The sequence below is a fragment of the Brachionichthys hirsutus genome, unplaced genomic scaffold, assembly GCF_040956055.1.
Source record: "Brachionichthys hirsutus isolate HB-005 unplaced genomic scaffold, CSIRO-AGI_Bhir_v1 contig_468, whole genome shotgun sequence".
NCBI lineage: Eukaryota > Metazoa > Chordata > Actinopteri > Lophiiformes > Brachionichthyidae > Brachionichthys > Brachionichthys hirsutus.
Window position 1 is genome coordinate 97368 of NW_027180322.1, and position 18671 is coordinate 116038.

At 41.0% G+C, this 18671-nt stretch overlaps 1 protein-coding gene across 1 annotated transcript; it reads right to left on the reverse strand.

The window, feature by feature from the left end:
* Nucleotides 1–3931: 3931 nt before the first annotated feature.
* LOC137912703 (polyamine-transporting ATPase 13A3-like) lies at nt 3932–17110 on the reverse strand. The gene is made up of 32 exons (XM_068756837.1): nt 17030–17110; nt 16768–16941; nt 15860–16051; nt 15557–15627; nt 15260–15343; nt 15107–15176; nt 14277–14411; nt 13865–13937; nt 13322–13453; nt 13061–13243; nt 12800–12957; nt 12042–12230; nt 11839–11900; nt 11562–11712; nt 11259–11378; nt 11004–11021; nt 10539–10692; nt 10331–10451; nt 9837–9961; nt 9305–9474; nt 8867–8992; nt 8651–8730; nt 8451–8493; nt 8246–8355; nt 7580–7676; nt 7411–7483; nt 7108–7285; nt 6543–6718; nt 6371–6450; nt 6167–6247; nt 5616–5708; nt 3932–5090 (listed from the first exon to the last, which is right to left on the reverse strand). The coding sequence occupies exons 1-32, from the start codon at nt 17108–17110 to the stop codon at nt 4893–4895; spliced, it is 3798 nt and encodes a 1265-aa protein (XP_068612938.1). The 3' UTR covers nt 3932–4892.
* Nucleotides 17111–18671: the final 1561 nt, after the last annotated feature.

Sequence of the window (18671 nt, forward strand, 5' to 3'; positions counted from 1 at the left end):
ACCCCTTGGAGTTGCAAACGTGCTGTATTCCTCTGCCATAACAGCCGTGGATTATTTGCAGAGAGATGACCCTCTATCTTGCACCTGTACATCTCCATAGCAGCACTTCCCTCGTCGTCCAGGGTTCCTCATTCGGGAACATCCAGATTGGGTGTAATGATAGATGATCTGACTGTCCTACTACTTTATATGCATGTTTAATATTTAGTATATTGCAAATTATAGTATCTATTATCTATATTAACTAACACAAAACAACCTTCAACAATAATAACAATGTAAACTTTTAGTGAATGGAAGACTGAAGCTGTTTTTTTATTTCATAAAATAAAAAAATAAAATCTCCAGATCCAAAATAATTTAGAACATGAATTAAAATGTAAATAAAATAGAAATTATTGGTTTACAAGTCCTTAAAGTCTAAATTCAACTGAAACCTGTAGAAAGATGTTATGTCGTATTTTGTTCCATCACTTTATCATTTAACAACACAAGGAGAGGACAATATTTGTTGAAGCGGAATTCTTTCCCATTCATGGACGATGCTTGGCTTCAGGTTCTCAACAGCCTGAAGTGTCAATCGTTGTATTTGATTGAGACTTTGATGGCTGCAGTCATACCTGATTTATTTACTCTGAAGTTTTAAAGCACAGAATGTGACCTCAATGCCTTGCCGGAATAATCAGGGACAACCCTGAAAAAGGTTGTTCCAACCTCTTTATGTACGTACCTTCCATCAATAAATCATAGGTGTGCAGTTTACCCACGCCATCTGCACAAAGATGCAGTCACTGACACTGGCTTTTGGAACTGTGATGGAAACCATCCAAATAATTGATGTCCATACATATATCCAATTATCATTAACTCATCTTAGATTTGCACATGTAGTGAATTTTATTTCTACATTATATATTTTTTTACAATCATTTGTCACATTGCCTTATTTTAGATTCACTTTGGTTATAAGTTCTATGAGGCTTCAATATTTTTTTTCTGGATTACTTTGCACCTTTTATTATCCGTCAAATGTTATTTCAGCTGCTGCATATTTCTTCAATTTGAAGTTTTCAGGAAACAGTGAAACCCTTTAAACCATATTCTAATGTAATTCTGTGTAAGTTCTCAGTAAATCAGAGCTTAACTAAAATGGGGTGTCAACTGAGCTTGCTTCAGGTTTCTTTATTTCAATAAATAAATGAAAATATATATTTTGTCTGCTCCTAATGTATTCCCAAAGATTTTGCATGAGCTATGAATTAAAATAAATTACTCACAGATTTGAGAACATTTATTCAAAATAATTTATTTTGATAAATCTAAAAAGCAAGCCTCAGGAAAAAGGTAAACATTTATACAAAATATATTAGAAAGTACAGAAATTGTAAAGAAAAACAGATATACCCCAGATGAGCCTCTTACAGAAATGCCATAGATGACAAAACAAAAAAGCAAATCTGAAACAGCTGAAACAAGTTTTTCTAACAGTATATTTTCATTCAGCTCCAACTTTTATTCATTTTCATGACAAATACACATTTTCCTGAGGAGACAGCCACACAAGGTTTCATATACTCAGCGGCTGCCTCAGTCTAAATGCCGTTAGATGGTTTGTCGAAAATACCTTATGATTAACAGGCCGATGCTAACTGTCAATAGTCAGGAGGTATTGCACCTGTATGACAGCATAGCATTGAGCATAAAAAGCATAAAATAAAATGTTTCTGAATAAAAGGCAAAAACGGGAGTGCAGAACCAAAGCAGCTGCAGAATCACTTGGCATGTTGTTACATCGATGACTTTTTCCTGTATCAAGGTACACAATTGAGACAAAGCTGACACTGAATGAAGATCTAGCAGCAACATGTCATCTACAACAGCGCTGATACTGAGAAGCGATGCATATTTTCTCCTGTCCACTATCTTCTACATAGATGCATCAAAGACAAAGCAAACATTTATCTGGAGTTATGAGACAGGAACATATCAAGATTGTCAGATTTTTCTTAAACTCTGAATCTTGTAAGAGCCAACTACTGTAAACGATAGTCAATTCCCTTCTTGTGTCCACATAAAAGTGGAACGAGTGAAATAAATGCAGAGCAGTCTAACATGCAAAGTATTTTTAAACCCAGAAGCTTACGTTCATTTTAAATGCTACAGTAGATGTGCTGCATTCACCCAAGAGTACAAATCTAGATCTAACTGCCCTTATATTTCACAATAACCCATTCATAGTGTGAAAAAAATGCCCACATTTTATTCCCCAATTAGGAAGATTCCAACCAATGCAACTTCAGAATAAAGTTTAAGTACAAATAAATCCAATAACAACTCATTTCAAAAGTAGACAGTACCAAAATAGTAGAAAGACATCAGCCCTTTGATAATCAAAAAAAAAAGTACATTTCTCGAACTAACGTTTATGTACATCTCACATATACAGATTTAATCAAACCTATATTATCATCCATCATCTGCTAAGCAGATCGTATTTCTTGAGGCATAAAAATAAAACCTTTTTCTCCCATTGTTTTTTAGAAGCCTAATGCAGATGTCTTTGGAAATCTGCTCAACACTAGCATCGCATTCATCCATCGTATTGATTCGCTTATCCGAAGTTACAGGTCCTGTGTTCTAGCTGGAGCCTATCCCAGCTGGCTACGGGGTACACGCCGGATGAGACACCAGCTCAACACAGGGCCACACAAAAGAGAGAAAAACATTCATGCTCACGCCAACACCTACGGACAATTTGGAGTGACCAATCTGCCTAAGCTGCATGTTTTCGGAGGTGGGAGGAAGCCTGGAGAGAGCCTGGAGAGAACCCACGCAGACACGGGGAGAAGATCCAAACTCCTCACAGAAAGGCCCCCCGGTGGAATCCAACCCTGAGGGAGGCAACAGCGCAACCCACTGTGCCACTGTGCTGCCCACATTAGCATATCCTTCAATTAAATTTCTTCCTCAAAGAACATTCTATTTCAGCCTCATTAGATGTCTTGAGAAAAACTAAAAGCCTCAACAAATTGTACATAATGTAAAATACCACTAAATACATGGAGTCCAAAGCCTGTGTGGGCAATGTTGTTTTTATGCCAACATCAACACTGGTGAAAACTCCAACAGTAATTTAGATATTAGGCACATGAATGTCTATTAGAGCCATTATTATCTCTCACCTCTATTCTGTCCCGTTACCAGTTAACCCACAAAAAGACATCATCCTAACCTTCTGGGGACTTTACATAAATGTTTTGATTTACATGGTACTCATGCACATAAATAACTGTCCATGATAACAGCCAGATACGTGCAATTATCCTGTGATTTTTCCCACCCTCAAAATACAAAGAATGCTAATGTAAATATCTCTTAATTCTATATTGTAGTAATGTTTCTAGTATTAAGTCTTCAGGTGAAAGGGAACTGGCTTCATGCCATTTGGGAATGCTTCGTCTCGCTGAAGTTGCCAGCTGCCGATAAGACGACGCTCATTGATACCAAAACTTGAGTTTGAGGGTTAAGAAGCACACTGGCAGCCCACGATGGTGTAAAGCACAGTAAACGATAATATCTGGATTGATGAAAAGCACCGACAAGATTACTGTTATGATATTTCCCACTAGAGGGACGATGGGTGTGTCTTTACTGGACAAGATTAATGTTCATTATCAGTTTTGTTAATGTACGATACCAGAACTTGGCATCATGTAGTACTGAGCAACTATATGAAAGTAAGCTGAAGCTGATAAGAATTACATTAGCATAATCCTTTGAAATCTACTGTTGGGAATTGAAGAGTTTGCGACATCTTTGCGTCATGAAAAGAAAAATCAGGACCATGACTTAATCAGATTTGATTAGAATACATCAGTCCGTTGTTGAGATTTATCCACGTGGCAAAAGAGCTGATCTGAGAATTTACTTTTTTCATGCACATCTTTATTAAATTTCTTCAATTAATCTCTGACATTCACGACAATGATCTTGCCAAGGTCGCAGACAGTGGTTGCTGCAAGGTCGCCTGTATGCCCTACTGTTCTCTGTTAGGCATTCACTTTTTCCAAATAATTAATAAACTCCGAGGACATTTACCACAGAATGGTTTTGTGGGTTTAATCGCTCTGCACTGTATTCGGGGTCTCCAGTTGACTGTCCTACTTCAATTGTTCCAAATCTTCTGCCATCATTTATCTCTTCCAACAACTTGCTTTAAAGACTCGGAGTATTGGTCTCGAGAAAGTCGTGACATTCGTCCCTGGGGGGCCACCACAAGCTTTAAAGTGTTTCCTTTTTGGTTTTTTATGTTCTGAAATGAGTGCTCGCCAGGTAGTTAATGCTACCTTATTAAAAACACATAAAAGCACTACATCGGAGCAATCAGACCTTTGAATACCACCCACCAGAACACATGAGACAAATAAAGCAAAGCAGTGGTGAGTACAGCCACCTACTGGTGAGACTATCCATCCCTCCACAGCACACACACTGAAACCACAGAATATCTTACCTGACATCTTTCTTAAAGCCTGTTCCTCTATATTCTTTTAGCACATTTCGTTATCAAGCAAATCATATTAACTTTTCGGTCAAAGTGGTTACACAAGGGCTGCTCCACTTCAGTGATCAGACATTGCAGGAGAGAACGGGAATTACATTCAGTTTGCCAAATTTTAACCGACATAAGAAAAGCAAGAGACCTGAGAGCGCTTGAGCGGGCGAGCCAAGGAGAGCAAAGGTATTGAGAAAATGAAAACCTTTGGTAGTAAATGTCTCTGACCGCTGACGGACGGCTGTCCTGTGATGATTTTGTTTGAATGTCAATTGAACATGTGTCATACGCATCAGTTGAGTGTTAGAGGGGTAATCTAATTCTACGAGGAGGGGTGCTAGGATATGTCCAGAAACTGACAGGAGGAGCCACTTTCTGGGTGGGGCTTGGCTTCAGTGGTGGTAGTTGGCTTTGGAGGCCAGTCAGGGTCCACACTCAGCTCCTGGGCCAAATGCATGTAGCGAGCCTTGGGCGCCATCTTACCTGGGCAGCACAACCAGGACAGACACTTGAATGACTGCCGATCAATTCCCACCTGAATGGGCACAGCCACAAAAAGAAACAAGTCAATTAAAAAAACTGTGATGTTTAAAGTGTCATGCATGCGCTCGGCCATTTAGCGCCAGCATCTGGAAGTTGCTTGTGTCTCAAATTTATGCTCGCGTCTCAAAGCTACATTTTGCTTGCAGGTTTGGTAGTGCCTCGGAACACTCGTATGTCGAGGTATTTCTGTATCCATAATCACACTATGTGGCGGCCTTATTCAACAAAAAAATTAAAAAGCTGGCTATGAAGGGTCTTCATTGTGACAATATTCCACGATCTGCGTGTAAAAAGGGCTTAAGAGATAGACGCGGCAGGAGTTTTGCATACTAATTCTGTAGTTTGGAGAAAAGTGCAATGGTTACGGGGATTAGACAGGTTAAAATGCGGCCGACATCTCATGCATGTCTCACTCACATAAAAGGTGTGGTCTGTAAGAGGAGGTAGGAACAGAGAGAGAATACTACACAAGAGGAAAATGAACGGGCTTAAGAAATAGGTTTCAGATATTCCCAACCTTTGGTCTGGGGGCAGCAGGAGCGAGGCCAGAGTTGCCCTGTTTGTCTCGGCTGAACACAAGCTTCCACAAGACGATGTCAAGGATGAATGTCTAAGAAATAGCGCAGTGGGCAAGGTAAAGGATTACAGAGAGGCTAATTTGATTTCACATAGCCGCGTCAATTTTTTATTCCCCACAGCCAGATTCTGTCAAAGCTCTAGATTTTCTTCCATTTAGCTGTGTATTAAGGTATGTGAGATCAAAATCATACTTGGAAATGTTAGTAAGAAGGAAGTGCATGGATTCTATTGTCTCCAAATACCAGAAACTGCAGAATTTATTATGTGCTAATTATGTTGTTGTTGTTTTTGTCCAATTGGCACTGGTAATGTAGGAAAACAAATCATTGCGAGTTTCTGATAAGCGGTGCATGTCTGACACTAACCCTTATTTTCAAAAGTAAGACTGATCAGCTAAATGAGACAAAGATGACAACAATGCATGAAAAAAACCACTGAAAATGAGGGGAAAACATCTACTTACAAAACGTGGTCAAGTGTGTGTCTTACCTCCATCAAAACAGACACTGTTGCATTAACTAAGATGATGAAAAGAAGTTGTAACCTCCATTCAAACGGGACACACACAATCTGGAAACAAAACAAACCTGAGCTGTAAATGTGAAATTAATAACTGGACCTTCATACTGTATTTCGTATTGAAATATTTATGGAGTATAGCAAAAAGCAAGCTGATGTATATTATGGTCTTACCTCCGGGGAGATGTGTGTATCGTAAAACAGGATAAAGAGCATGAGAAAATATAGACCTGCAAGAGACAACACAAAAGGCCCTGGGGAGAGGAAACAAAAAGCTTAACCACACACAAACCAGTTTAGGTACATAATCCCCAAGATTTAGAAGTGTTTCTAAAAAGGTCCATACAGTTCTTGTAGGTAGGTTGCCTGAAAGGTTTGCCCTTTGAGAAAACGATGGCGACAATGAGGTACTGAAAGCAGGAGACGAAGAAGAGGCTGGTGTTCTCAAAGTTTCGGATGTTGTGGTCATCAAGATCCGTCTGGTTGTGTACAGATAAATTGTGTGATGACTTGTTACACACACTAGGCGAGAAAAGAGTTGGAATTAAGAACAATCGATCAGCATTTGCAGTATTCTTGAAGCATCATCTTTAAAACAACGAACCCTAACCTATTACATCTTTTGTCTGGTTGCGGTCGAGTACAGGTGGGTCCTCACTTAACGACGTACTTGTTTAACGACAACTCGGGATTCCTGATATATGAAAGTGTGTGTCAAATATAAAAGTAAAAATGACTGCCAAGTTGTTGGATAATGAGGTAACGTTCAACGGCGGGGTCTTCAGAACGCCGTCGTTAAAGCGAGGACCACTTGTATTGATGATCGATGCAGCATATACTTTATTAATCCCAAGGAAATTCCATTCCATTCCGTTCTGTGGGCCGTACAGGGGGTGATTGTCGTCACTCACTCTGTAAGTGGTGTCCAGACTGTGTACCAGGGCTGCTGCTGGACCAAAAAGAATGTAATGATCTGGAAGCCAAAGCAGATGAGGATCTGGGTCAGCACAGAGCCCAGCAGTTGGCCTGAGATCAGACCTGATGGAGGGCGCCGCGAAACCAATTCTTTCCCTGCTGGGTTCAGACTCACTGAGGAAGAGCAAGGGGGGGGGATGACGAGGGCATAGACGATGAGGGGAAAAGGATGAAATAAAGATGCAAGTGATGAAAAATAAGATTGAGATATAGAACTTGTTAATTTTTCATATACTTACTGGTAAAGACAACAATGAGGATGATGGCAAGATCAATGAAGAGGAACTGGAAGTCTCCAAGGTTACTGAGGATCTGAAAAGCAGAAGCAACAAACGGCACAGCTCAGAGACTCGGGAGAATTCACTGGATTCCTCAGCTACTACTGGCTGCAGGAGCAGTATTACGTACAGAGTAGAGGAGAGTGACACTGATGTACTGGATGATACTGTAGAGGGCCATGTACTTAAACACGCAGAAGGAGGTGATGAGAGCAGCACGGCCCTCCCTGTTAAGGAAAACAGTCGTTTTATCTCCCTGCCACCACTAAACCTGCAAATAGCACTTTGTTGCACGGATATAAGAATACAGCTTCAAAACAAAAAGCATTTTCAGGGTGAAATTCATGAAAATTGTATTCCATTTCAAAGCTGAATATTCAGACTAACAAAAGTTGTGTCCAAGGAACTGACTAGTTGAACCAACAATACTCTGTGAATGTGGGCAAAAGTTACAGGTTATAAATAGTATTTTTACTGACAGCAGCAGGAGAGCCGATGTTTTTGCTGCGATATTGTGCTAAAAGCACGACGACTATCGAGTCGATCTAAACTTGGAAGATTATGAGAAAATTACTAGCATGTTAGTAAGTTAAGTTAAGATTATTTTCACTTGTATTATCAAGCATTTAAGATCAACATAAAAACAGAATTCTTACTTTTGACAGGTTAATCATACAGGATAATAAAATATGCAAAATGTTCTGTACAAATAATTTCAATATCCTCTGTACACTTCATTTATTATTCTCATAATTTGCTCATTAATTGTGGCAAATAAAATGAGGGAAAGGTAGACCTGATGAGGTTGGGGACACAGGAGATGTTGGGGGTCCTGGAGGTGAAGGGAGAGGCCACTGAGGCCTCAAGCTCTGACAGACTGATGCCACCATGAGCCCTCTTCAGAGCCTGGCCGAATAAAGCAGGAAACATAAAGCATCGAGACAACATTTAATGAACAGTCATTGAAGCCCGTTGCTGACTTTTCAGGCGGCTGTACATACCCCACAGTCATTGGCTCCATCCCCACACATCGCCACAAAGTAGCTGCAAACAAATCATTATTACGACTGACTCAATCAAATACAAGTTTTTTGTTTTACAGTTCTAACTTAATGATTTTACTGTGGTTTATTATCTGGAATGCCCAACTTGTGAAAGTAATTTTTCATGGCTAAATCACGTGTTCGATTTAAACACTGACTCTACGCCCTGAAGCGCCTCGATGAGCTGGGTCTTCTGATCCGGGGCCATTCTTGCAAACACCGTACCACGCAGCACGAGCTGCAGGGAAGAACACACCATTATTGGAACCATTATTAGGATTCTTGAGAAGAACATCGAGACCAACTTTCAGATTCCTGCTCCAGGTTGGAGTGATGTCTGCTCTCATTCAGAGATAAATACTTAAATACTGTACCTTTTGCAGCATGTCAGGGAAATGCTCTTCGATGATGGAAAATGATTTTCCGTTCATAGCGAAGTGGTACAGCGGTTGTGATTTTTTCTCATCGTGACAAACATCCTCCAGGCTGATGTTCACTTCCTGTACAGCAATGAACATATGACACAAAATATTATAAGATATCTTATTCCTCAAGTGATTAAATAGTTTCCATGAATTACTAGTATAACAAGCACTTCAGAAATGCCCTTTAAAGTGTTTTAATAGACAATACAGCATTCATACATCAAATCGAGAGATTGTCCATTTTGCTCATCTCTTAGATTGATCAAAAACAGGAAATGGTGTTCACTCCCACTCAATCTGTGCTTCAGGAGAGTATAAGAGCAGCCAACTGACCTAAAACAACAGTAAACCTCTGGTTTATCTATGTTTTGTTTTTTATTGACGAACTTGTGCTATCTCCAGGTGAGGCGTCTTGCTTGGTTCGTCAGCATATCTCCACATGATCTTGGCAGCTTGTCCGTTATTGGGAGAGATGGCATCGGCGATGATTATTGTGTCTTCAGAAGGAATCATTCCACAGTCCCGGGCCACAGAGATTGCCGTCAGCATATTGTCTCCTGCAATATAAATTCAGCACAAATTTCTGCATCTGTGTTTTATGATCGTCAACACGACTAAAAATAGCAAGAATCACGTGGTCATTTCTTGCGAATGATCTTGCGAACAGTGAAGACCACATAGTGGGGCAAGCTAAAATCTAAATCCACTCAAATAATGGAAAGGAGAGATCATATCCCTGATACCAGGAATGTCTAGATGAGACACAGATAGATGTCTCCAACAAATCTTTTATTTGCTTCTGTTCTTCCCTCTATTGACAGCTGTAACAGATACACATTCAACAACAACGCTAGTTGTCCAGGAATGCATCTGAGAATATAAACTAATACTGGAAACGCACATGTGCGCATGGTCTCACCAGTAACCATGACAGTGCGGATTTGTGCTCCGTGGAGGTCGTGCAGCACCCCGGCGGTTTCCGTCTTTAACTTGTTCTGCATGATGATCAGACCCAGGAAATCCATGTTGGCCTCTATGTGAACCCTGGATCGTCAAGAAAAAACACATTTGCACTTGAATGTTCAGACTATTACTTTCAACAGTCGAATGTCAGCTGTATCAAGTTGAATACTAAACTAGAAAAACCACCACACAGGTGTAAGACAAAGTAAAGGGGCATGTTCCAGTTTCATCACATGACATTTGACAATCACATGAAGCTGAATGTCTACACAACCTGGCTGCTGGCCAATAAAGCAGATTCTGACTCAACACAAAGTCACAACAACCCTGAGCACAAAGCGAATCAATTCGTCCTCGAGTCAAAGGACATCTAACATTTGTGTTCGTAAATTTTAAACAGAGTGCTCGTGCCCCCCACAGGTTTAAAGGTAAGATCAAATTAACACTAACCTGTTTACATTTTGGACCTTGTGCCAGGTCAGTTTAGATTCAAGTCGACGATGAGCCAACGCAATGACCCTGAAACCCTGCTTGGTGTAGCTCTCCAAAACCTCTGCAAAGTTTTCTGGCACTAAAACAGAAGATAATAACGAATATTAAAAGAGCTCCTGGTCTTCAGCCATTCTCTGTGCTATTTAAGGCCACCTAGACATCTCACCAGTCTCCTCCTTGCACAGACCAGCCACCATTTCTGGTGCACCCTTCATGTAGGCATCCATGCGTTTCTCCCCCAACAGGCGAGCCACGACTGTCATCCTCTGGAGCGCAGAGGAAAACGGAAACTGCCGCACAATACCTATCTCATAGGCCGACTGCACATGCACATCCAAGTAAAAGAAATAATAAAAGCAAACAGTCAGTCTTGGTCATTGATGTCAAGGACAATTAAAAAAATTATATATATATATATATATATATATATATATATATATATATATACACGTTTCTCACGGATAATGTTCATAAAGGACTAATTGCAAATATCATGATATAATACTTTAATATTAAAACGTAATTAAACACTAGTAAACAGCCACAACTTGTGCTCAAACTTTACATCTGAACTGCTAAGAAGGAAAATGCTTTGATGAGAATATTTTCACACAGTAAACAATCTACTTACTGAGAGCTCATACAGTTCCTAGAATGAGAAAGAAACAAAAGAAAATGGTTCCAAGTCATAATAATGTTGATAACGTTACACTATGGTGGCAGAGTATATCAAGTTTAACATCGAAGCGCTAGTGTGCTAGCCTTAATTACAATTAATACAAATAAGCAATTTATTAAGCAAAAGATAAAGATAATATAATATCAAAGAGCACAGTCCTACTATTTTAATTAATAGATACATCCTGATGAGCCACTGGATTCATACCATGTCTTGCTCTGGCGACACAGCTGGCTCCGGGGGCAACAGGTGCTTTGGGGGTCGAAACACAGTAGGCATGATATGGTTGTGAAGAGCCGTTTCTTCTTCCGTGGCCTCCTCCATGATCTGGACAGATCATTTAGAGAAAAGGAGCACAGGCGTTTTCAGTATGAAAACAGAATATACACATTGTAATTAGGTTGGAATCCTTCTTTCTAATGTTGGATTCCTCTTGGGCATTTTTCCTTATTTATCTAAAAAGAGAGCCATGATTAATCTCACAAATGCATGCTTTTAATCGATACTCACCCAGCCAGTAGCCTCAAACATCTTGAGGTCCAGCGGGTCACCAGAGAGCTGGCCCTCTATTTTGGTCAGAGAGTGGCATGTGGCCATACAAGCCACAAACTGGGACTTGACTAAATTTTCCTTGTAAGGATTTTCCTCCGACAGGTGAAAACTGGAGAAAAAACAAGATGCGAGACGTGTAAGGAAAATCAAAAAACAGGTTTCTCAGATTTCTAAACTGTGTTCGGGATGCAGGTGAAATGCATTTGTTTAGTAAATTCGGAACACACCAGCTTACCTGCTATTCTCAACCCTCTGGACTCCCCATAGGTCTAATCCATCCTCTGTCAGAGTACCAGTCTATGAAGAAAGGCAAACAGACCTTAAATTAAACTGATTTAATCCAATCAAAAAGAGCCAGGATTTCTTCCTCAAGGCAACATTTCTCCGAGGTCCTCTTAAACTGCAATTTTATCACTTAATTCAACATCAAAAACACACCTTATCAAAACAGACCAGATTTATTTGTCCACAGATATTGATTCTCTGTGGGCTGATGCAGAAAATTCCAAGACGTTTGAGGCGTCGCTGGGCATACACTATTCCAGCTGTCAAGGCGGCTGGCAACGCCGGTGGCACCGTGATGGTGATGATGTCCAGGGATTCAATGATGATGGTCTTAGCTGGCACCTGAGGCAACCAAAAAAGGAATTTTCAGGACAGTTTGGACTTTTGTCTTTGTCTTCGATTAACACATCTCAAGTTATGTGGCTACAGATCAACCAGAATATTTCCCTTCTGAAAAGGGCTGCTAAAATTCACATTAGAGTCGTATGTGACAAAGCAAATCCAAAACGTCTGGGTTTCTCCTCTGATTGCTTGTGTGAACAAAAATTCAAAGCAAACCTCTTGGTTGAATGCCAATCCTACAAAAGAGTTACAGAAAAAGGCTAAAATGATTGAGCAAATATGATTTTACAGCACGCATCGCATCTGGAACACAGTTACAACAAGGGCTTAAGCACCAGTTTGTCAATATTAGGCATATAAGATGACAATAGAAAAAACTAAAAAACATTAGGTGCAATGATGAGCAATTATTTGCCAACGTATCATCAGACCTTGGTAGCCTCATTGTGCATTTATTATGGAACCATTCTACACACTGTAGGTAAAGATGTCCGCCATGTTATTTGAAGTTTCAGCCACAGTGACCATGTAAACAGAAAAATGCTACAGGTACAACAATGCTACATTACCTTGTTCATGACACTGTGGGCGATGGAGTAGATGAAGCCAATTCCTGCCACCCCCACCAAACACAACAGAAAGAAGTAGGCATCGCGGTACAGCTTGAAGTCGGTGGGTTTTGGGTAGAGGATGGAACGAACCAGCTTCCCTTTGGCTGTGCTGAAACCTGAGGGGAACATTTTATGAGAATTTGAGGTAAAGTCTCTTAGCATCAGCATTCCAATACTAACACTTCTTAACACATTCGCCCCCCCGACAGACACTCCTACCTGTGCAGACCACCACAGCCTTAACCAGTTCATCTGTGTAGTAGCGGGTCTGGATGATGTTGGTGCCACAGAAGAGTGTGTGTCTTTTGTGCTCGTTTGTGCTGTAGACATCATCAGTCGCCTCCGACCTCTCCCCTGATACTGGGTTGGGGAGGTCGGTCTTCGTCACTGGAACACTCTCACCTGATTTTATACGGAGAGATTTAAAGTAGGAACACGTTGCAACACCTGTGGTTGGTTGTTAACATTAACAGATCTCACCTGTGAGCATGCTCTCGTTGACGATGCAGGTACCGCTGACCAGCACGGCATCGCATGGCATGATGGTCCCACTGCTGGGGATGACTAACAGATCACCAGGCACCAGATCAGTAGACAGAATCTCTTCGATGTCTGCCGAAAACATGGGTGAGATCGAGAAGTGAGATAGACAGGTGGAAAGGGAGCTAAAAAATACAGTATAAAGATCCATAAGTGTGGAGAAAGATGGGGAATGAGCTGACAGTAATTGATTGTGAATGGTTGATGGGGATAAGGCATGAGAAAGGAGATATTTTGAGAGTCCTATTCAGTGCAGCTCTCATTCGTCATGTCACTCTAGGCAGCAGGAAAAAGGCTGACGCACAAGCAGAAGCCAGCACAACAGGTAAAGGCACAAACTGAAATGTGTTTACGTGTAATCTGCCAACAAATATTTGTCATTGGTTCTAACTTTAACAGGCAAAGTTATACTATTAAAATAACTCAAGAAGCCATAATAGAATATAAACGAATGTAAAGACCAAAAATAAAAAGCTGACAAACCATTGTTGGCTCGGCATACAGACACACGGACAATACTGTGAGCTGACACCATGTCACGAAGCATGACGTATTGCTGCAGAAACGGGAAAGAGAATGCAGATTACAAATATTCAGAAAGAACCATGATCACCTGTAAAAGCTCAAGATTGTGTCTGATCTGTTTGACTTTGTGAAGTAGCGGTCATCAATTGAGTCTTTCTGCCAAGCTGGAAAGCCTGGATTGACATGAGACCATGTCGTACAGTTTCACACAGCAAATTGACATTTGTTTTTGTGAGGAAACCCGACTGAGCTGTGATATAACAACCAACTTTACCACAATGTACAGTTAACATTACAGTCAAGTTGTGAAACAAGAAATTGTTGAATCCGCTAAAATGACTGAACCTGAGACAACATTTATGCAGCTCACCTTTTTAACTGTGTACAGAGAGGTAGCTATGGATATGACGGACATGACAACAATGGCCATAGCATAGTAGTAATACTCATCGACAGTCCACAGGATCACACTAAAGAGCTGGAAGATGTAAAAGGGGTTGAGAACCTGCAGGAGAGGGGAAGAGTGTGTATGAAGGTGCAGCAACTAAAGATAACTCATGCCCAACAATACCCCTCAAAACTGGTACGACAAAAGCATTGATCTATGACTTCCCGTCCACTTGAGTATAATGTTTTAGATGTGTTTTATATGCCATAGAGAAGGTGATCAGTCATTCAATGTCCAAAACAGCCTGTCCCAATGGAAACCAGATTATTCAACATTACTAACATATCTATCGTCTGGTGACCCAAAAGCATTCGGACGGATCTTGATGAAATTGTCAGGAGATGTTGGGAATGTTACCAGGAACAGCTGATCAAATGTTGGTGATGACCCAGAAGAGATCCTGGATTATGGATCACTTTTAAATTTGAGAACATTGCGGTCAATGGAGCTTCAAAATCTTGGTTGATTATTGACCAATGTTTAGGGGGGGGGGGGGGGGGGAGGGGCTCTATCTCACCACCGAAGGTCATCTGGATCGGATCCAGAAGGTCAGAAAAAAAAAATACATTTTAACATTGAAAACCCAATTTACGGATTCAAAACTCCGTTACAAATTCACATCAACTCCGATTCACTTTTACTTTTCATGCTTGGTGGTCCATTCCCAATTAGGAGGGGAATGAGCTGTTTGGCAGAGGCATGCGCTCTCTGAGTGCTTTTCGAGTTTAAATTGAGTCATTTCAGACACTCACCTCTTTGATAAGCAGCTTGAAAATAGAAGGCACTTCCACTGATATTTCATTCACTCCAAAGAACAGTTTCCTGATGAAATGTCAAGCAAAAATATTTGGAGACAAGTGTTCACACAGACACAGACACCTATGTACGAATAAAAAGATTATTACCTGTACCCTTGCTGGTCCCCGGTCAGGCCTTTGCTGTGCTCCGAGTGCAGTGTGGAGCAGCGGACCTGCAGATCCTCCACACCACTGCGAGTAAAACAAGTCAAGGGAGAAAACAACAAATCAGTGTCAAAATGTACGAAGATTTTCTGAGGCCGTAAAAACAAATAGTTGATTTTGGTTAGTTATTTACACCTCATTATAAATAAGGATGAAAGGATTCATTTACACTTAACAGAAAGAGCAGACTAGCATGAAATCATTTCACCAAATTTGTACAGATAATGAAAGAATGCTTACGTTAACACTTCAAAATTCTGCAACTCGTCGTTCCAGTAATACGTTGCGCTATGAAAGCAAAAATACCGAATCTGAGGGAAATAGAACAGAAAAGCAGGTTAACCTCGATTTTTACTTGAGACATGGCAGCAACATTATTTTTGTCCTCATGCTACATCGTTGGCATGATCTCCTTTCTGCTGTACTGTAGTACATGTAGTTACTGGGAGGAGAGCAAGGCGAATGGATGCGTGCCCCTTAGTTTGAAATAGAGAAGGCAAGCCATATTTCACAAACACAGTCAACTGAAGCAATGGGCCTTACTTGTACGGGCTGGTAGTCAGCAAATCTTTGAATGAACTCCTGAGTGGAACCGTCACCGGAAGGGCGGTGGATACATCCGTCGGCCATAGAGGAGGCAAGGGAGGAGGTCTGGGTTTCCAGGTCGTGGAAGGGATTTCTCCCTGGGGCCAGCAGAATTTGCACTCTGGCCAGGAACCATGTGCGGAACTCATCCTGGTCAGACAGACGGCAAACAAATACAGGACATAAAACCACACAATCACTCCCTTTGTACACACTCGTTGGACTTCGTCTCCCAACACAGAGTTGGAGTCCACATGTAGTATTATACAAGCCCAGCATTAATTCAGCAATTCACTCAACATAACCGGACACTTGTATTCACAAAAATGGTCAAAGCGGAATGAAAACGCATGCACACGAGCTTGAGACATACACTGAGTACACAATGTAGATACACATGTAGGCACATATAACTGCATATCTGCACACTCAGACTTGTGGTAGATTACACGTTTCTCCTGGTGTGACTGTAGGATTCATTCTCTATGTAATTACTTTGTTCCAAATACAACACACCAGTTGTTTTCACTCACAAGTTTATAAAACGTGATACATTTCACAATCTATATAGTCAGAAACGGAAATGGGATCAGGAGAAGCAGTGAGAGTGTCATTTCATTTTTAAATGTACAAGAAAAATATTTTATAAATGTCTGTTAAATACTGACACTGTACGAGACATGCCACAATCAATATCAAATGTTTAAAGCGTGACAAAAAAAAAAAACATTTAACCAAACCATCTTTACATTTTCAAAAAGCCAGTAAATAATGTAAAGATATTTAATTTACTCATAACTGAGAAGCTGAAACCAGACGATATTAGCATGGATTATTTCACAACTACAGCTCTAAATGCAACCTACCGTAGAGCGCAGCAATACCACTTCCGCATCACGGGCTGTGGTACGTCTGCAGGTGAATTTGGCACACCACTGTGGCATCCAGTAAAGCAGCAGCAGGAGGAAGCCCCCTGTACACAGCACCCCAAGACCCACCAGCGCCAGCCGCCAAGGGCAAAAGCGGTAGCCCTGCAGCTCCTAAAGGGTAGGAAGAGGAAGGGTGTGTGTGGGCCATAAGTAGAAATGCACGATTCTGACAGTGACATGAATTTAAAAAGAGTCATACCATCTCCTCATCTTCCCCTTTGTTGATAATCTTTAGGGCTTCCTTTTCCATGCTACATGAACGTTTGCCAAGGCCGTCCATTCGTCACTGCAAACATAACAGGCAGAAAATAAAGCGTTGGAATCCGTGTGGTGTGGACGGCAGCACGGATCTTTCAGAGAAGCATGTGCTTCTTGGCTCAGTGAGTGCCCAGCGCTAGGAAGTGGTCGGAATTCAACAGAACATTTTGCTGTGCTATGACTGGAACGGCTGGATGTTCTGAGGTGCATCAGGGACAAACTGTTTGGCAAGATTGTTTCTCAGTATGAGGAGCAGCAAATACCACAGTCAGGAAAATGGCAACCAAAAAAACCATTGACAATATCAAGCTTGCACTTTTAATGTTGCAGACAATTATTACATGGTTTATTAGGCTGACGTGATCTATTCAGCTAACAAAAGGCAACATCAGAAGACAAATGTAATTTAATACATTATATGTAAACTCAGGTTGGAGTCAAGTTAAAAATCACTGCCAATTGAAGTTGTGCAAGCGCAAGGGCAGGCACATGGGAACTGTCACAGCCTCTAATGTGCAATCTTAGTATACCGTATTGGCCCGAATATAACACGACCCCGGATATAATACGACCCCCTCTTTTTCAAGACTCAAGTTTGAGAAAATACTCATACAGAAAATAATTACAGTACATCTGAAACAAACGATTATAACAATATATTTGAGAGAAAAAGCATGTTATTTTGCCTCAATCAAATCATGCAAAAACTGTCTCACATCTTAATATCTGAACATTTAAATATGTGAACTAAAGTGCAATCACATTTGTAAATGAATGGCTTCTGGTTTTTAAAATGTAAATAAACCAATATACTGTGATAAAACAACAAAATTGCAATAACTGCATTAACCATCAAAGTGAAGTCTAACTGGGGGGATCGTTGTTCTCCAGCGCCTCCGGGGTTAACTTTCAGACCACGCTGGGGACGAAGGCTGAAGCGCAGCAACACAAGATGGACGCCAGCCAGACGTGCTGAATCGCTGAAGCTGCTTTATTTTACTTGCACCGTTAAACAAAACTCCGTTTCCTCCTATCGCTCCCATATGTCTGTCTCAGAGTTCTCTCTGTTGCTGCTCTGCGCTCTCTCTCTTTATCTCTCACACACTCGCTTGCTCAGGCGGGACACGCCCCAGCTGGAGGCGCGCACACACACACACACACACACACACACACACACCCACATCTCACCACATATGAATATGAATGAAGGAAAAACATCGCAATAAAATAATGATAGGCGTTCGCTTTGGCCTGGGGAGTTCAGTTCACCATTAGTTGTAACGATATCTGGCGCCATCTAGCGTTCAAAATGGGTATAATGTCTAGACCCCTAATACAACACGACCCGACTTTTTCAGCCTAATTTCAACGCAAAAAACAGCGTGTTATATTCGGGCCAATACGGTACATCAGAATCGGGGGGGGGGGGGGGGGATTTCACTATGTAGGACCAGTGAACATTCAAAAAAATGACTGATCCCTGCAATGGACAAAAACAGGTGACCTGGGTAAGAAGAATTTGTTGAGGTTCGGTTTCTCGTGACTTGGTGGGCTCCTACCTTAAATGCCAGGGGCAGTCCTCC